The 20,834-nt window shown below is 43.8% G+C and overlaps 1 protein-coding gene across 2 annotated transcripts; it reads right to left on the minus strand.

The window, feature by feature from the left end:
- Nucleotides 1-5,709: 5,709 nt before the first annotated feature.
- EEF2KMT (eukaryotic elongation factor 2 lysine methyltransferase) lies at nucleotides 5,710-18,318 on the minus strand. 2 transcript variants are annotated; one of them, XM_044980281.1, is made up of 8 exons: nucleotides 17,758-18,169; nucleotides 13,810-13,872; nucleotides 10,757-10,837; nucleotides 10,399-10,500; nucleotides 10,067-10,200; nucleotides 7,786-8,093; nucleotides 6,947-7,096; nucleotides 5,710-6,255 (listed from the first exon to the last, which is right to left on the minus strand). In XM_044980281.1, exons 1-8 carry the CDS (start codon nucleotides 17,848-17,850, stop codon nucleotides 6,146-6,148), a joined length of 1,041 nt encoding a protein of 346 aa, XP_044836216.1. In that variant the 5' UTR covers nucleotides 17,851-18,169; the 3' UTR covers nucleotides 5,710-6,145. The 2 variants fall into 2 exon arrangements, 1 of the variants encoding a protein (XP_044836216.1); XR_006572492.1 differs by having other exon boundaries at nucleotides 6,947-7,046; nucleotides 17,758-18,318.
- Nucleotides 18,319-20,834: the final 2,516 nt, after the last annotated feature.

The following is a 20,834-nucleotide window of genomic DNA, read 5'->3' on the forward strand; positions in this document are numbered from 1 at the left end:
GAGTTACTATGGTGCGGTGTGCAGTTACTGGTGAGAATATGCTTTAGGTTGGCAGGTTGTCTGTGGGCGAGGACTGGCCTGCCACCCAAGGCCTGTGAAAGTGTGAGATCATTGTCTAGGATGGGTTGTAGATACCTGATGATGCATTGGAGGGGTTTTAGCTGGGGACTGTATGTGATGGCCAGTGGAGTCCTGTTGGTTTCTTTCTTGGGTTTGTCTTGCAGTAGGAGGCTTCTGGGTACACGTCTGGCTCTGTTGATCTGTTTCCTTATTTCCTCGTGCGGGTACTGTAGTTTTGAGAATGCTTGGTGGAGATTTTGTAGGTGTTGGTCTCTGTCTGCGGGGTTAGAGCAGATGCGGTTGTACCTCAGTGCTTGGCTGTAGACAATGGATCTTGTGGTGTGCCCGGGATAGCAGATGTTAAGGTGGCCATCCTGCATCAAAAAAACTACAGGACCAGACTTCAAAGAGAAACTGCTGAGCTTCAGTTCATCTGCAAATTTGACACCATCAGCTCAGGATTAAACAAAGACTGTGAATGGCTTGCCAACTACAGAACCAGTTTCTCCTCCCTTGGTTTTCACACCTCAACTGCTAGAACAGGGCCTCATCCTCCCTGATTAAACTAACCTCGTTATCTCTAGCTTGCTTCTTGCTTGCATATATATATCTGCCCCTGGAAATTTCCACTACTTGCATCCGACGAAGTGGGTATTCACCCACGAAAGCTCATGCTCTGAAACGTCTGTTAGTCTATAAGGTGCCACAGGATTCTTTGCTGCTTTTACAGATCCAGACTAACACGGCTACCCCTCTGATAATAGAATCAAATGAAGTAAAAATCCTAAGTGAACCAAACGGTACCATAGAATCTCTACAGATAGTATTTCCATGCTCTAATAATAAGAATATAGCAGTAGGGATATATTACCAACCACCTGATCAGGATGGTGACAATGACTGTGAAATGCTCAGGGAGATTAGAGAAGCTATTAAAATATAAAAAAAAATAATAATAATAATAATGGCGGATTTCAACTATCCCCAAATTGACTGGGTACATGTCACCTCAGGACCGATGCAGAGAGAGAGTTTCTTGAAACCTTAAATTACTGCTTGGAGCAGCTAGTCCTAGAACCCACAAGAGGAGAGGGAATTCTTGATTTAGTCCTAAGTGGAGCACAGGATCTGGTCCAAGAGGTGAATATAGCGGGACTGCTTGGCAATAGTGACCGTGATTTAATTAAATGTAACAGCCTTGTGGCGAGGAAAACACCACAGCGGCCCAACACTAGCATTTAATTTCAGAAAGGGGAACTGCACAAAAAGGAGGCAGTTAAACTAGTTAAAAGGGCAACAAAAATGATTAGGGGTGTGGAACAGCTGTTATATGAGGAGAGATTAATAAGACTGGAACTTTTCAGCTTTGAAAAAAGATGACTAAGGGGGGGGGGAAATATGATAGAGGTCTATAAAACAAACTCCTTGCCAGAGGATGTTGTGTAGGCCAAGTCTATAAAAGGATTCAAAAGAGAACTGGATAAGTTCATGGATGACAGGTCCATCAGTGGCCATTAGCCTGCATGGACAGGGATAGTGTCCCCAGCCTCTGTTTGCCAGAAGGTGGGAATGGGCTCATAGACTTCTGGTCTGTTTGTTCCCTTTGGGGCACTTGGCATGGGGCACTGCTGGAAGACAGGGTACTGGGCTAGATGGACCTTTGGTCTGACCCAGAATGGCTGCTGTGATACAAGGGGGAAGAATTCAGGCTGCTTTAGGAATCCTAACCTCAGAATTTTCTGACTTTTGCCATTTCAGTTTTAAACACAAAGGTTGCTTCCCTGTGGATTTTTACATACATATGGTATAATGGTTAAATTTTCTGTCACTGGAATGAACGCTTTGCTTGCACTGAGTAATTACAGGTGGCTCTTCCACATGAATGGGAGGCACTCTTCATTTTGAACAAGAATACTACCATTCTGTTTTAAATGTAACTTTAAAATAACTTATGTTCTTGGCTGTTCTTCCCCAGGTAAATGTTGAGTATCCCCTTTTATATCTTTATGGTGGCAGAACCACTGAAGCCTGTTGCTCTGGCTGTGCTTGCACAATATCCATCTTGCTGTTTGTAGAGTACATAATGCCAGATCAGCTTTCTGGATGTTCACTCTCTGCAACATATCTTCATTGTTGGTATGATCACTCATGCATGGTCATGGTGTTCACATGCTGTTTATTATGTTATGAAAAAACAGGGACTAAATAGTTATGTGCCATAATGCCCCATCACCAGTGTATCTAGGTGTACATACATCTCTTCCCTGCCTCACTTTTTGCTTTGCTCTCATTTCCACACTCCTCCACCCCCCAGAAGTGCCCCACCTTGCCCCAAGTCTCCAGATGGCTTACAACCACCTGGAAAGCAGGTAGCGTTCTAAGGCTAGTATATTGTATTCCCTACCATGTGCCCAGTGATGACTGCTGAGATGTGAGGGAGGAAAGGGGAAACTAGATCTTTTAAGGGATAAGTCAAAACAAATGCATAGCATCCAGTAAAGATCTTGATGTGTCTGACTCAAAGCAAAGCACCCAGCATGTCCTGTGGAGCCTTCACTGCATATAACTTCTGAGCCTCAGGGCCTGATCCAATGCCCAGTGAAGTCAATGGGAGGCATTTCTAGAGATGACTTGGGGCTTGTCTACACTGGCACTTTACAGCGCTGCAACTTTCTCGCTCAGGGGTGTGAAGAAACACACCCTGAGTTTCAGTGATGTAAACTGCCAGTGTAGACAGTGCACCAGCGCTGGTAGCCAGCCTCCGAGTGCTGGTAGCTATTCCCCTCGTGGAGGTGGGTTTTTTGTAGCGCTGGGAGAGCTCTCTCCCAGGGCTGGTGCCACGACTACACAGCCCCGTTAAATGCTGCTAGTGAAGACATGCCCTTGATTAGTTTTTAAGTACCTTCAGGGGCAAAAATACTGGGTTACTAAAGGAGTTTGTAGTCTAGCGGAGAAGAACCAAGTAGCATAACAAGAACCAGTGGATGGAAGCTGAAACCAAAAAAATTCACATTAGTTAGAAACAAAGCACAATTTTTTAACAACGAGGATGATTAACCATTGGAACCAAGTACCCAAGGAAGTGGTGGATTCTTCATCTCTTGCTATCTTCATATCAGATTGGGTGCCTTTCTGGAAGATGTACTTTAGTCAGACAAGTTATTGGGCTCAGTTCAAGGGTGACGGGGTGCAGTTCTATGGCTTGTGTTATACACACCAGTCTAGATCTAATGGTCTCTGGGCCTTAAAAAAATCTATGAATGAATTTTCAACTACTGTACAGTGGTCTTTGGCCTGGTTCCTGAAGATGAATATTGATGTAGGTGATGGGGAAGAAGGAAAAAGTCAGAGATGGTATTTATGGAATTGAACAAGATAAAAATGACTTACCTCCGTCTTCACCCTCCTGTAAGTGAAACAGCCCTGCAGATAGGAGAGTCCCCATCGAAAATTGATTCCAGTGAATGGATGGAGCATTTGAGTCAATAAAGCGAAAGTGTCATTGAAGACCCAGTATATGCAACTTAAAACCAACATTTTGCCTAGAGTGATTGGAATATCCTGTTTTCTCTGATGTAAAAATGAAATAGGTTAAGCCCTGTGATAGGGTGGTCCACTCAGTGCAAGGATGGTGCCTGCTCCTGGCCACACTGGAGATTAGCTCATGAGGTCAACGCCCCTTCCCAGGGTTGCACACTGTTACTCCATCTCTCTCTCTCAGCTCTGCAGCCCCTCTTCTCTCACTCCCGGAACTAGTGTCCTCTTCCTGACTTGGCCCTCTGGCCAGGTCACCAAATGGTTTTCTCTTCCAGGTTTGGAAAGTCTCTTCCCACAAACAGGCTCAGGCCCTCTTCCTCTTGGTGTTGTGGTGTGTGTGTTTAGCTAGCTAGCTAGCTACATATACTGGCAGTGTCCTGAAGAAATGTGGAAGATTACAGAATCTGGGTGGAGTTCATTTAAAATACTTTATTTTAAAAAGAAAGAAGCATCAAGGGCTAAAGGTTCCTTCATACCATTCATGTCCTCCTTTTTTCAGTGTTTTCTTTTTGAGAGAATGTAGTGGTGAAAGATTCCAGATGGGGATTTCCAATAGAAGATCCCAGAATGACAGGCAACAGCAAAGCTGATTTTAAATTTGGGAGTGAGAGAGCTTGAAGATAAGTGTTTAATTCCCCACTCAGTGATATGTTTTATCCCCTTTTATGTCCTTCCTGGATTCAGCTTTCCATCTGTGCATATCATCTTAAGTTTTGATCAAGGAGTGTAAACAGCTTTCTGAGCTGAAGCCATTGCCAGCAATCAAGGATCTTACAAGCTGTAATTAATCACAAGAGAACTCCATGAGGTGCAGTCACTGTAACCATTTCTCAGGACAGTAAATATTTAAAATGGAACTGAAATGCTATCTGCTGAATCCCTCATTGAGGGTTTTGGTTTCCATGATACTGGGAGAAGGCATGTCTTACACCTGCTGCTGGGGAAAGGTGCTTCATTCTTTAGCCCATATTTGTGATGGCATCTGTGACAGCAGAGGAATTGCTGAACCCCCCCCAACCCTGGTCCAGGAAGGGATACAAAGGCTGAATCAATTTTTAAATATTTTGCTGTAAAATTTTGTACAGCACCTAACACAATGGGGTCTTGATCCTGAATGGACCTTCTAAATGCTGCTGGAGGGCATTCTCCAGGAGGGGCTGTTGCTTTTGGAATTTGCTCCTTCCCCTGAGTCCTATGTAGCCCATGTTTGGTGATCTTTAGGGAACGCTGAAGGGTCTGTCTTTTCTCCCCAGGAACAGCAGGTTTGGGAGGCTGGGTAGTGGAGGGAAATATATTGTTGGCACTTAAATTTTGTATGTATGTGTTTAAGTGTTTCCTGCTGAAAATGTATTCTTTTGACCCAGATCCCATTAGCAGGAGTGGGCTCATTGTGTTCTCTGTCCATCTTCTGGTATGGTGCAAAGGAAATGGGATCTTGTCTGTATCTAACAGATTTTTAAAATTAGATACTTCCAAAGATAGGCCTCCCTGCCCCCATCTCCTCCCGAGTCTGGCACAGCCTCCATCTTCTCATGGGCCGAATGTCCTCACTCTCCTGCATAGCCTCTGTTTGGAACTCCTGCTTCCAGTTGGCCTTCTCTAGCCAAGGCTCACTCCATTCCCACCCTGCTCTAACCTTCCTTCCCACCCCCAACTGGAACCAATAAAACACACCTACAACAAAACAAATGGCCCTGACTCTGTTCAAACCCTGCCCTTCTCTTTCCCCCATCCCCTGCTGTTTGTTTGACTCATCGGGTGTGTTATGTCTAATATACGGCTTGAACCTCCAAGGTGCGGAACAGCCTAAAACTCATCAACTTCAGTGAGAGTTGATGCTGCTCAGTGTTTCCCCAAGAGGACACTATGCCTCACAGGACTGAGCGCCAGGGCTAGATTCTGATCACATGTACACCAGTGTAAAATAGGAGGTAGTTCTGATTTCCATCAGAATCTGAACCCCTGACTTATATTTCAAACACAGGCAAACCTATGGCACTGTATAAACAGCAATGCATTTATTGTAGCTATTCTATTATTCAAGTTGTGACAGGACGCCAAGCACTGCAGAGAGTCTGAATGAACAGATCATGGCTCAAAAACAACAGCAAATATAAATAATTCTTTAATATAAAAACTGAAATTGTTCATTGCTCTATTTCACCATGCAGGGAAGAGAGATTCATTTTTTTTGGTCTCACAAAACTTATTTCCAAGGTGTGCATATCACAATGCCATAGAAACTCTACAGTTTTCTTCCTTGTGCCCTCTGGAAGAATAAAATCTCAGTCTGAATGGGGCCCCGTTCCTGCAACTGACAACCTATGGACTCCCAAGGAACCGCACTGGAGGCAGCACACAGGTGAGGCTGTCCACCCACCCACAATCAATTGCAGCAGTGGGGCCTAAAACACACTGACAATGTACAGAGCTTAAACTTGCTTTCTAAGTCTGCCACTCAAGTACATGTCCAGAATTCAAGGTCACTGTCACGATCATGATAGATCTTATGCTTAGTCTGTCAAAATGTCTATTGGTAATATTGGATTTACAAAGTCTGTGCAAGTAATTTTAGAAGAATTATGTCTGAATGCAGGTCATATAGGAAAAGGTTCTTCGTGTGAGTAGGAACAACCTGCCAGCCAATCCCAACTTTACCTGGAGATAGAAACAGAAATAAAAACAATCACACTTCTGCTTAGTAAAATACAAAACATACACACTACAGTGTGCCAAATTTTGTAATAATGGATCACTAATAGGCTGTGAAAGCAAGAGACAAATATTCAGGGTAAGTATTTTTAAGAGATTTCTATTATATACTTGTGCCGTATATTTAGCATCATTTTATTAATTACCCACTTCTGAAGGACCAGATGTCCAGCTTGTATTCTGTAGAAGTCTAGATTTTGACATCCTGTTCCCCCCAATTTAATTGTATCTGACCCTGTCTATATTTAAATAACTACTGAGATCAAAGCCTCAGTTTTTGGCTTCAGCTGGAATGTTGCCTGTCCAACAATAGAGCACAGATGATTATTTACTGTTATTACTAACCCTCATTATCTGTTTGGCTAGCGGTCACCAAGCTTGCAATTCATTCTGAGGAGGCAATATAGCAAATATTAGTCTCACTAGGACACAGTAAAAAGAGGCCCCCGTTCCTGAAATCAGCTCTATGAGGGCAGACTGTTGCTTCTATTCAGACCCCAGATTCAGCTGGTGTATTGGAACCTTAACTTCAAACAATGCCCACCATCAAAGACTGCTGTCTTCAGTGCTGTAACAAGGTTAAATAACTGGGAAGAAGGCCAAACCTATCATGGCATATACTCAGCACGACTCTTACCAAGTTCAGTTTGGAAGAGGTGATAGGTGTCTGGATTACGAACCGTGAAGGCAATGTAGATCTCAGGTGGGTTTCCAGTGGTTTTGGAAGTGGAAAGTTGCTGCAGGACACCGATAAGGGATAAAGTTATCTGGGGATCATACACCACATCTACATAAAAAGGAGAGGGTTTCATATTTATAAACAAACAAAAAGCAGACTAAAAATACAAAGTAAGGATTAAATGGAGGCTCTGTCGAGTAATTTAAGATGAGAATTTGACCTGTGTTATGGGAACATGGCCCTTTAAACAGGGAACCAGGACCAGCCCCTATGACGAGAGACCAGCTCCTCAGGGGAGCCCACGTAGACCAGAGGGAATGTACCTGTGACTGAGTAGTGATTTATTACACCCAGGTGGGCTGGAGACTGAGGGCAGGCCTAAACTTAAAACATTGAATTGGTGCAGCTGCAGCGCTGTAGCTCTTCAGCTTCTCCCATTAACTATGTTAACTATGCTTCTCCAGTCAGTGTAGTTAATCCACCTTCCCGAAAGGCAGTAGCTATGTCGCTGGTAGAAGCTTTCCTGTTGACATAATGTTGTCTACGGGGTGGGGGTAGGTTGGTGACAAATGAGAAATGAATTGCTTTTCAAGGATGAGTAAACAACTGTTGAATATTGAGATGAAGACAGGATGGTAAAATGAGGCAGAATTACATCCCTCACATTTCAGACTTTGTAGTTGACTGACCAGTTATCTTAACTGAATAAAATTCAATAGTTATTATTTTTGCATTTCTATTATTATTTCAGCATTTGTGTTAGATCACTTAGAGATGCGATCAGAAATGTACTGTACCTGCTGCAATAACAACATCAACCTGAAGCTCTGTAAGTTGTTCCTTTGTAACAGAATCCCAATCAAGTTCTGCAACTGTTATTTTTGGTCCTTGTAAATCCATCACTTCTGTCCTCTGGTTTTGGGATTGCATTTTGGTGTGATTCCCAGTTTCAGACTCCAGAACAAAGCCATTTAAATGGATATTTTCGCTCAGTTGCTCAAGAACACAGTGATGGTAGTCACTAAATACATATGCCTTAGGATTACAGGTTTTACAGATTGCAATTCCTGTGAGGCCAATCCCACTTCCTAATTCCAAGATGGTCCTGAAGGTTAATGGATTAAAATAAATATTTACACAACGGATCTAAACAAGATTCAGTTACGGAATCAAAACCAACAGAAGTGTATGCAACTAAGAGCAAAACTAGCTGTAAATGATTTCACTGATTCTTGAATAAACTATCCAAATTCTAGTCTTTGCTTCAAATAAGTACCAGGAATGAAAAATAATTAGGATTCAATTATAACAATAGCAATTAGAGAGTGAAAATATGAATAAAATTAACATCTCCTGGGGACCAATACACGACTGTTCCCTGTGCTATATTATGCATATATCCAGACTAGGGTGACCAGACAGCAAATGTGAAAAATTGGGATGGGGGTGGGGAGTAATAGGAGCCTATATAAGAAAAATACCCAAAAATCGGCACTGTCCCTATAAAATTGGGACATCTGGTCACTCTAATCCAGACTAAAATGTTATTTTATTAAATGTATATATTATCCTCCTAGTTATACCTCCTTGGACTGCCCTAAACAACTGCTGTCTTCCTTACAAAAAGAGTTTGGGGTTGAAGGATAAAGAAATGTCACAATGAAGCCTAATAACACTACAGGCTGAATATAATCTGATGTTTGGCAGTGGGGCATTGGCTCCTGTTTCACTTACCAACAGAGAGAGAAAATTCTTCCATCAGACAGTCCCTAAATCTTCTTAGGGCTTGTCTACATTACCGGCTGGATCGACAGGCAGCGATCAATCCAGCTGGGGTCGATTTATCGCGTCTAGTCTAGACGCGATAAATCGACCGCCAAGGCGAGAGGCGCAGGCGGAGTCGACGGGGGAGTGTCAGCCATCGACTTACCACAGTGAAGACACCATGGTAAGTAGTTCTAAGTATGTTTTCTTCAGCTACGTTGTTCAGGTAGCTGAAGTTGCATAACTTAGATCGATCCCCCCCCAGTGTAGACCAGGCCTAAGATTAAAGTTCAACTGTGACAGAGCAGTGACAGAAAGGGCAGCAGTTAGCCCAGACAAGGGCAAACTATGGCCTGCAGGTAGTCCTGCTGCTCTGAGCAGCATGGTAAGGGGATGGGGAGCAGGGCGGTTGGATAAGGGGCAGAGGGTCCCGGGGGGCAGTCAGGGGACAGGGGGTGGTTGGATGGGGTGGAGGTTCTGGGGAGTGGGGGTGGTCAGGGGACCAGGGTGGGGGTGGATAGGGGTTGGGGCAGTCGGAGCAGGGGGGAGGAGTTGGATAGGGGGTGGGGTCCCGGGAGGGGGCAGTCAGGGGACAAGGAGCGGGGGGATTGGATGGGTTGGAGGTCCTGCGGGGGACAGTCAGGGGGCGGGAAGTGGGCGGGGGCGGATAGGGGGCAAGGGCCAGGCTGTTTGGGGAGGCACAGCCTTCCCTATCTGGCCCTCCATACAGTTTCGCAACCCTGATGTGGTCCTCAGGCCAAAAAGTTTGCCCACCCCATAGTTAGCCCATCTATGGTTCATTCCAACAACAGAGGTGAACTCCTAAAACAGATGAATGTGATCTAGTAACTGAACCAGGACTCCTGGGTTCTATCCCTGCACTGCCAAGAACAAGTCAGTTAATCTCTTTGTGCCTCAGCTTAACAATCAGCAAAACTGGGAAAATATGTATTCACCCCCTCCCAAGGGTGATGTGAGATTTAATTCATTGTCTGTGAAGTGCTCTGAGATCCTCAGATGAGTTGACGGAAGTATTTTATGATTTCCTTATTACTTAATGATTTAAAAGTGTTTTGGGCAAGATAAATTAATACTCCTCCCTCTCCCTTGAGGGTTATGGATACCTGAGCTGGAGTTTTTGTCTAAGATTTTAAAAATATGCATTGTTACAGTTCTTAGTTATATTAGGGGCATATACAGTATAATGTCAAACTACAGTCATGTAACTCATTTATAATATGAATGAAAACATTTAAGTTAACTCTGTTCCCCCAGTTTTCTAGCTGTGATTTCATGTAATTAGAGCTCCGTTACCTGTTACTGAAAATGGCAGAATTCTCTATTGCCCATTCAGCAAGATAAAGAGCAGCATCCCACGTGACTAGTCCTGTGGTTCCCTGTGAGATTATTGCCACTGTCTCAGAAAGTGTAACAGAGTCCCCTGTGGGCTAGGAGAGACACACAGGGAAAGAAAGATGCATCAGCACAGGCACTACATTTCACAATTTTAAATCAACATTAGCATCTGGGAGAAGGTAAGAAGTATTTTACACTTGGGGTTTCTGGGTTTTATTTTTAAACCAATTATGGCTCAGTTTAAATGATAAAAATGGACATATAACAATGCAGATGATATTAGCTTTTACCAGTAAGTAGCTTTTATAACAGTTGGTAGATTCTTCTTTATTTAAAATCTCTGCTAGTACATCATACAATTCATCCAGGGGTTCAGTTGCTATGGACTCATGCTGTGGGAAAGAGAAGAGAGATCAGTGAAGAACTTCAGATCTCCAGACATTATTAACAGAACACAGGCAATAAACATATAGTGAAATATCATTTATTCCTTTTTTAACCAGAACGTATGCATTTAATGCTAATTTTTGTTATAATAAGTGATCAGCCGAGCCTGGGCCAATATTGCGAAAAACAGATTTTCAAGTTACTTTTAATAATAGGTCTAATGGAAAAAGAGCACCAAGCAATATGTAATCCCAGCACTACCTTTCTAATGAGTTCAGATATGAAGCATCTTCTGTACTTCACGGAAGGGGGATATTTCATGCATAAGGGGTGAAGAATAGTCTGAAATGATAAAACAACACCTGCAGACCAACCAGCTACCAGGTGAGGATTTTATTAAAGGCACTGAAGGAACAGAGGAGGAAAAGATAGCTACCAATTTGCTTGGTTCACTTTGTACCTTGGGAATGCTGGGTGATTTCAATTTGCAGCTAAGCTATTTGATACTCAGCTGGAAAATCAAATTCTGTGTACATTCCTGCAGTGAATTCTGGTACCCCTGGCCGGTCACAGATGCGAGGAAGCCACACATCCTCAACTTTGCCCCTCAAAAATAAACAGTAAAACTGAAAGGAAAATGAGTCTGAGTGGCTCTTTCCTCTCATTTTTCTTCCATGCCCCATCCCCCTAAATAGTCAATAAACAGGACAGTTCCATCCACACTTGGAGCTGGGAGGGAGCCATTCCCAGCTTGCGTACACATACTCACTCTAGCTCCATGCTGGACTCAAAAAAGAGACTCTCCCCACACATGTCTACCCTTTGCTTTGAATCAAGGCAATGTTCACTGAGAAAGTGTTAGTCACATTGGTCCTCCAGCAAATGAAAAGTTGGCAAGTTAGGTCACTTCAGGTCTTCAGTTAGCCCCAACAACCATGTTATGGTGAATTAGGTCCCTTAATTTACTCTTAATAGTTACAGTTCCCTTTATATAAGGCTGAATTCTGCACTTGGCTAGGTGTGATGGACCCTGATTCCAAAGTGATGCTCTCCCTACATGTGGGCATCTCAGTCAGGGGTTCCACATGTGGAAGGCTATCAATACATGGGACTTGAGGCCCATTGTGCTCCAGAGTTGGGAACACACTTTTGTTCAGAAGAAGGTGTGACAATATGACAAGAATTTGATACTAAAGACTGTGGAGAAGTACTTGATATTCTACGATCCTTTATGAAGCAAGTGGGGAATGAACTGCAATCCCATGTGATAGACAGGAAATGGGAATAGCTTTGTTTTCCCAGTATTTGTACCACATGTGAGGGTGTAGTACCCTATTTCCATACACACACACAGACACATTATCAGTCAATAGACAATATATGTCACAAACAGACCGGTTAGAAAAATTGAAGTTCGAGCTTTTTCATGGGTTTTTTTATTGAAAATGTCATTGCCATTTTGAAAACTTTCCACCAGCTCTAAAAGCCAAATACTTGATATTTACAAAAAATAAGACAGAGTTGTAACTATGTTTTAATGGAACTGATCAGAGGGCACAAGCCCACTGAAAGGAATTACTGCCTTTTTGTACGTTCCAATTTAAATTACAAGGAGACTAGCAATCTCACAGATTTGGGAGAGAGATGAACAGCCTTTCACTTCCAGGTTGCTGTTCAGACCCAGCCAGAGCTAGAAGACATTACAAGTGTTTATCACTCATGGGTAAGGCCCTACCAAATTCATGGCCATGTAAAACACATCATGGACCATGAAATCTGGTCTCCCCCCGTGAAATCTGGTCTTTTGTGTGCTTTTACCCTATACGATACAGATTTCACGGGGGAGACCAGTGTTTCTCAAATTGGGGGTCCTGACCCAAAAGGGAATTGCAGGGGGGAGGGGCCCCCAAGGTTAGTTTAGGGGGGTTGTGGTATTGCTACCCTTACTTCTGTGATGCTTCTGGAGCAGGGCGGCCAGAGAGCGGTGGCTGTTGGCCAGGTGCCCAGCTCTGAAGGCAGCGCCCTGCCAGCAGCAGCGCAGAAGTAAGGGTGCCAATACCATACCATGCCATCTTTACTAGGGATGTAAAATGTTACCCGATTAACCGATAAGCATCAGTCTTACCAATAATGTATTCAATAAACAGTAAGAGGGCCGAGGCTGGGGCCACAGTTGGGGGCGAGTGCAGGGCTGGAGCCCTGGGACCCCAGGGGGGCTGACTCGTGGCTGCAGGGCCAGCAGCTGGGACCCTGGGTAAAATGTGGGGGTACTGCAGCAGCCGCTCATCCCCTAGTTCCTGCACCTATGTTGTGAACTTGTTAACGATTAAATGTTTAGCTGATACAATTTTAATAGTTTAAACGGTTATTTTTTTAAACGCTATTTACATCCCTAATCCTTTCTTCTGCGCTGCTGCTGGTGGAGGCTCTGCCTTCAGAGCCTGGCTCCCAGCCAGCAGCCGCCGTTCTCCAGCTGCCCAGCTCTGCAGGCAGTGCCACCACCAACAGCAGCACAGAAGTAAGGGTAGCAGTACCGCAACCCCCCCCCCCAATAACCTTGCGACCCACCCACAACTCCTTTCTGGGTCAAGACCCCTACAATTACAACACCGTGAAATTTCAGATTTAAGTAGCTGAAATCATGAAATTTACAATTTTTAAAAGCTGTGATTGTGAAATTGACCAAAATGGATCCTGAATTTAGTAGGGCCCTACTCATGGGAAAGGAGACAATGGTCTCAGCCCAAGACCTACTGAACAGAATTCATATCACAACCCACCCCTCCAACCCCTAAATTGGTACTAACTGGCATTCTTATTGTAGTCTCAGATGCAGCAAAGGACTGAATGGGAATGGAGAGTGAATTAACGTTCTCACCCTTAGAGATGGCCCCTCATGTCAAGGTAAAAGCACACTGGTGGAGTATTCTGGGATGTTTATACTGCTGCCCCCCTCACTGTATTGCCTCTATGAATCAATCAGGAAACTCAGTACCTGACACTCTGCATGAACATTACAGTGTCTGACCATTTCTAAAATTTCAAAGTAAATAAAAACATGCCTTTCTTGTGTTCCAGCTCCCTTGCCTATGAAGGATAGTTACATAACATGAATAAAAGAAAATCTGCTATTCTATTGGGCATACATGGAGATTAATATTAGATCTGACTTTCTTTACTGTTTTTTAAATACAGTTTTAAAAGAGTATGATGCAATGGTTTTCATTACACTAGTTGGCATCATATCTTTAGAATAGTTCTAGTCTGCTCTGTGATATGTATTGAAATCTGATTATATTAAAATAACGTTTTACCTTCTGCAAAATATCCAGCAGTAGCAAAGCATCTGATGAACTCTTTAATTTTTTTTCAAGTTCCTACACAAAAGGAGGGGAAAAAATGTTGAGAAATTTTCCAAGATGCTATTCCATTACTACGTTTGAACAGCACAAACTGGTGCAAACTCCTTTAACAGAGTATATTAAATGCTTCGTGATTAAAAAAAAAAAAATCACACCCAGATGGTAGGAAATAAAGAAGTAGCATAGAGCATTCTGTAAACCATAATATGAAGATAATCTATAATGTATGTAGCTGCTACTGCAATACAAATACATAATAATTATTATTAATTGAATGAGGAAAGTACTACAAGACAAAGGTGAAGACCAGATGACTAATCAGTCAGCCCTCACACACTAATGTACAAAGCCCCCACCCCAATGAGGTGAGAAGTACTAAATCTTCCCTTCTCCAAGAGGAGAGCTGAATATCTCCCCGGACATTAGAAATCTTGGCATCGGAGTACGAACAAAATCTGCCTGTTGCTAGACACTAAATCCCCCACATAGATTTATTGCATTCATTGTCTTGAACAGAAATCTTGTAACCAAGAGTGCTGTTTCCATATAACCTCAGTGGCCAGTTATATTTCTTCAGCCTTTTTTCATTGATCCATTTCTAGCCAAAGCTGCTCACCTTACTCAGATGACTAGTTCCATTGACGTCCATGGGGCCATTTGTGTAAATAAGGCAAGTGGGGATTTGGCCCTTCATTAGTGGCTGAAATGCTGAGAAAATGATTCACAGAGGAACATATTCATGGTGAACTCAACAGTAGTAAAACTCACTAGATTGTGAAGTAAACAGATGTCCTGAATTGTTTCAAAACACTGCTGTCTGTAAACTGCAAATCCTCCTACAGGGAAAGTGTTCTGAGAAAAAACCTTACGTTATTGCAAAAGGGTCAATGTATATTGAGGCTGATGTCTGAAAAGTGACACTACAGCACATTGCAATTGAAACACAGAGGTTTCAACAGGAATGATTAGTGACACCCACTGTCTGCTAAACTCAGGCATTCTTTATTCTAGACTAATAAACTCATAACAGGAGCTGCCAACGCACCATTCTGAACATACTGCAAATATTCTATGGTGAACTGATTTTCTGAAATTAGCTTTGCTCTAATACCAGATGCTATGAACCAAATGAATTAGACCATGAAGCACAGCCATTTTAGGAAAGAAAAAAATCCTCCAAATGAGCGTTATCTGTACTAAGGAATTAGCTTGTAAATTGAGGGATTTTGTTGCAGAATCACTGCAGTCAACAATCTTTAGTTTTAATATTTCTTGCATACTTTCTGACAGATCAGACTAGTCAACGGTGATGGGGCCCAAAGCTTCTGAATTCTGCTGTGTACTAGAGAAACTTTAAATATCTGTAAATATGGGGATATTCTAGATTGTGTACCTGATAGTTGAGATAGAATGTTGAGACCTGAGTCAAATTTCAGATGCATATTTACTGTCAGATATCTTGGAATTATTACTATTCCCAGTGACTCTGCAAAGTTAATTGTCAGCATATTTCAGATCAAATTGTGTCCACACCATTCAAAGGTGAAGGCTACATTTATATATCATTTTCCCTAGAAATTGCCTACTACTTACTTTCTGAGTGTTTTGTTTAGAGAATGAAGAATGTTGTGCAACGCAATTTAGTAGCTGTCTGTCTAAGTAGGTACTTCTGGTGTAGATGGTTCTTTATCACAGTAGTAAAATATACGCCCCTCTGGCCGAAACCTTGAGAGCTCAGGGTTACCAGATTCAGGCTGATCGTCGGAGCCCATGGCAGATGGGACCCCAGTAACAAGTGAGCGTTGAGAGAATGCGGAATTCGTCAGCACTACGCTCGGCTGATGCGGCAACTCATGGTGTTGGATGCCATCAAGGGACATCTACATAGAACACATCACCGGACATCGGCAATACCAGGAGAGATGAGCTGGAGTGCCAATGAGAAGTGAAATCAGGAAATAACTGAAATACTTCCTTGATGGATTGTATTTTCTAATGGACAACTTACCCTAAATTCTCAACTACTGAGGGACAATCTTCACTCATTGATATATTTTGCTTTCCACAATCAACTCTCTGTATGACTTTTCATGAGGGATGTACCAAAATACTTGGATGCTAATATCTAAACTGTATTGTTAAATTTATTCATCTATATCTGGGTTATTGCTGATTATGCACTATATGTATCTTATGACTTTTAAAACAAACTTTGTATTTGTGGATAATCTAAGCACTATACCCAGATGTACAGACACTCTTTTCTTAACCTGTGTACTATATAATTTTTTAACATTAACTTTAATAAAAATTTTAAATCTGAGTGTTTATAGGCCCACGGAGAACTCCACAGGATCAAAGAGGGGTCTCTCTCTCTCTCTCTAAGTTAAAATGGGGCTATTGAGTTGGCTAGCGTGTGCATGCTACTGCCCTCTATGGAATGAAATCAGAGCTGCTTCACTATAACTCCAAAAGAATCCTATTCCACAATCCCAGGCCTTCCTGTGGTACAGATTTCTCAGCTGCTATGAAAGCAAAGCTGAACAGACGAAGAATAGGCAGACTGTCCAAGCAAGCTGCAAAAACATAGTGACCATATATCCTGGTTTCACTGGTACAGTTCTAGTTTTTCCTATGACATCCAGGTGTGCCAGGCACGTCTTTCAGGTTCTTTCCGTTTTTCATATAATCAGTTTTTTTTTTCTAAATACCCATATAACATTTGCTCAAGATACACTTCTATAGCGAGCAGCGTTTGGTCTGCTTTTTCCCGGTACAAACAGTCCAATGAAATGAGTGTTCAGTGTGATCAACAGTGTTTGGAGCAAAGAGAAAAGCTGTTGATGTTGATGACAGTTGTGCAGTGTCTCATGATCAACTCATTCAGAACACTAAATTACTAGAAAAAAATGTAGTTATGCTTATAACACCTCTAAGGGGTAGGGCAGTGCTATCACCACTGAGACTCTCAATTATTTGACTAAGGTCACACACGCAGTCTGTGGCAGAGCAGGGAATTGAATCCAGGTCTCCCAAATTCTTGAGTAGTGTCCTAATCCCTGGACCATCCCTCCTCTCTGCTAGAACAGCGAGGACCAGTGACACTAGCACACCTTGAAAAAAATAAAAAAGTTTGACTATTTCCCAACTCTAAAAAACATCCCCACAGAGCGCAGGAACTAGGAGGGTGGCTTGCAATAATAATAGCAACTGAATGCATCTACAGGGCTTTTGTTCAATGGTTTTCAGCAGCCCCATTATAAAAGCCATTCTAGTGCCCCTGCTCACAGAACTGTTTCTGATTTTGAAAGCAGGATCATTTTTCAAAGATGACAGGTCTCAAAATCACAGCCCACCTGCTCCACCTGAAGTAGGAGAAAGCAGCTTATTTTGCTGATTGAAATGAGAATTTTTATATGATTTAATTTTCGTTCCCCCACAGTAGCAACAAACCAGGTGGGAGCAGCAGGTCAATCGGGGGCAGCCCATTTGCAGCTGCCCCTGGCAGGCGGGGACCAGTGGCAGGGCAGGCCAGAGGGGGCTTAGCAGAGCTGGGAGCTAAGGTGTTTGCCCAGCCTGCAGGCAGGGCCCTGGCTATCCGTGCTCGCTCCAGCATTACAGTCAGAGGCGGGGGAGGCTGTTGCTGGGGGCACCGGGGCCAGGACTGAACAGCCCCAGACAGGGGCGCTGAGAGCTACTGAACACCCCCTAAGCCCTGTGTGGGAGGGGCACCACTTCGAGCCGGGGGGTGCAGCAGCACCCAGGGGCCCCGGCTCACCCGGCGGCTCCTGGCTGCCGCCCCCCTCCCCTGGACCGGACCCAGGCAGCCCTTCGGTGCCAGCCCCGCCCCGCGGCCCCTGCCGCCCCCTCTACACCCGGGAGAGCCCGGCTCCTACTCACCGCCCAGGGGAAGGCGCGGAGCCGCCTGCCGGCCAGGAAGCCTCGCTGGAAGCGGAGCCCCAGGTGCCGGGCTTCCTCCGCCGCGGGATCCATCGCTCCCGAGCCCGGCCCAGCCGGGGCCCACCGTCCCCTCAGGCAGGCCGCGTCCCCGGCCTCGGGTGATCGCCTCTTGCCGGGCAGACACCCCCCGCCCCCGCTCCCGTCCTGAGGGGGCGGGGAGCGACTCGGGCTCCGCTGCGGCCTAGGCCTCGGACCAGGTGGGGAGGGCACCGGTCGCCGCTCCGCCTCTTCTCCTCCCCCCCCCCCCCGCGTTGCGGACGATGCGGCCAGTGTCACAGATCCCTGTGGCCTGGGAGTGTCCGCAAGGCACGGGCTGGAGCGTGGCTCTGTGTCCTCGTTGCAGGGTGCGGGTGTTCCCATGTCACGCGTGACGCCTGCATCCCTGCGTGGCTCTGTCCTCGTGTTTCTGTGTCATGCGTGACGCCTGGCGCCTGCATCCCTGCATGGCTCTTTCCTCATGTTCCCATGTCATGCATGATACCTGGCGTCTGCATCCCTGCGTGGCTCTGTCCTCATGTTCCCGCGTCACACGTAATGCCTGGTGCCTGCATCCCTGTGTGGCTCTGTGTCACCGTGATCCCATGTCATGCATGAGACCTGGCGTCTGCATTCCTGCATGGCTCTGTGTCCTTGTGTTTGCATGTCACATGTGACACCCTGGCAGCTGCATCCCTGCGTGGCTCTGTGTCCTCATGTTCCCATATCATGCATCATGGCCAGGCGTCTGCATCCTTGTGTGGCTCTGTTTTCTTGTGGCATGGCATCTGTATTCCCATGTCACAAGTCATGGTCTGGCACCTGCATCCCTCCATGGCTCTGTGTCCTCGTTGCACAGAGCCCATGTTCCCATGTCACACATCATGGCCTGCTTCCTGCATTCCTGCATGACTTTATCTGTTTCTGGGATCCCATGTCATGGTATCTACATCACAGGCCAATGTTTATGTCCTCACATCATAATATCTCCACACAGTGAGCGATATCTGGATTCCACATAACAGTATCTGTCACAGCTGAGTGCATAGGACTCTCAACATCATGGTGTCCCCATTGTCCGATCTACTTCCCTGTGTAATGGGGTCAATGTCATAAACTAGTGCGTGTGTCCATATCGTCATGTTGCCCATTACATTGTCATCTCAGCTGAGCAGTCTGTTATGAGATGACATCATCTCAAGATTCAGTTGCTCATTGTGGCACAGTCATTACATTGTTACTCCCCAAACAAATTATTATTATTAAACATTTCTATTGCACCATGTATTTACCCAGTGCTTTTCAAATGGTGATGAAGACATGCCCTGTCCTGAAGGCAGGAGAGACAAACCTGTCACCTAACACAAGTTAATGAGAGAGAGGGTTTGAGGTTTATTAATTACTGGAAAAATTGGAGAACATTAAATTCAGGGCTGTCTAATTCTGCAACACACCAGGAACGTCTGAGAAAAAGGAGCTCTGCTATGAATTTGGGGATGAACCATTATGGTACCCCATGGTAATATTCCATACCAAATTCTGAAAAGGTTGCTGGGGGTTAAATCATGGCTGCGATTCATTGGGTGGTTGCCCCTATTACTTCAGGCCCAGATCTAACAGGGAGCTCTGCATGAGAGACCTTTGCTCATGAGAAGAGTTCACGTGAAGCACTTTGCAGGATAAGGCCTTAACCAAGGGACATTCAGGTACAAAATTAATATAGTAATTAGTATCATTAATAGCGCCCTGGGTTACTAAAAATAACATGGATTACTGAAACAAGAACATAGATTAAATAAAGAATTAAAAACATAGTTTTCAATTTTCATGCTTTCTTTTTCTTTTTTTAGTACATTCAGCTTGGTCAATGAAAATAGACTGATCAGTTTAATTCCGTGACGTCAATTTCTGATCAGTTTTGTTTTCTTGTCTTTGTATGCTTAGTAGGACACTGTGGTGTCTGGGTTGCAAACAGATGTTATTGCTCTAAATGTAAACTGTTCCTGTTGGAAATTCAACAACGGCTGAAACTTTTATTGATTTGTTTTGCAAAAATAAATGCTCAACCATAATATAAATGATATATTTACAGAATTACGTATTGCTATATACAATAAGAGAGCTTTAGAGTAGCAGAAGGAAAACGAAATCAAAAGGGAGAAAGAAGTGGGAAAAGATGGTATTTGAAAAAGGATGGAATTGGTGAGACAGAGAAAAAGGGAGGTTGTTCCAGGTGGTAAGAGACTAGAAGAGAAGGCTCTTGCATCAATAGGTGCAAGATTCTACATTGAAACAAACAGGATTAAGATGGTAATCCATCATTGATAACTTCTCTCCATCGGTATGTTCTTTCTTTCTTGCTTGCTCCATCCTTCTTGGTTCTGTCCTTTCCCTTCTCTTCCCCTTTGGTCTTTGCTGAACCCTGATCATCTGTACAATAGCCAGTTCCCAAATAAGGTGAATAGTACGGTATTTTTATACTGAGCACTGCTATCTGTGTTATAAACATGCTCAAAGGCATTGCCCTGTGTCATGTCTCACCTCAGAATTGCTTGTTGGGATGAATTTCCAACCCTCAGCATGTTTTTGAATAAAAGGAGACAGGAGTTTTGGGAGTTTCTCATATCCTTTGGAGGGAAAATTTCAAGTGATCCAAAAAGAATTGCATCCGTAGAATTGACCTCAGGATAACAGGATTTTTCACAGATGACATCCCATGCTCAGCTTGTCTCCGTATTGTTCAAACTACAACTTTTATCTTAGTTACTGTAAAAGAATCTGTAATTGACAGAATTTTGTCCTAAGAGTCCAGTCCTGCAAACACTTAAGCATGTGCATACATTTATTCATGTGAATAGTCTTGTTGAAGTCAATTGGAATACTCCCATGCATAAAGTTATGTATGTACTTCAGTGTTTGCAGGATCAGAGCCTAAGTCATTTTCACATTGTCTAAGATGGAACTGTTTTGTGGTACTGAATAGTTCTATTCCTGTTTCCTTCCTTTTTTCATTCTTATACATATCAATAAAAGCTGTCTTT

Source organism: Mauremys mutica, chromosome 11, assembly GCF_020497125.1.
Source record: "Mauremys mutica isolate MM-2020 ecotype Southern chromosome 11, ASM2049712v1, whole genome shotgun sequence".
NCBI lineage: Eukaryota > Metazoa > Chordata > Testudines > Geoemydidae > Mauremys > Mauremys mutica.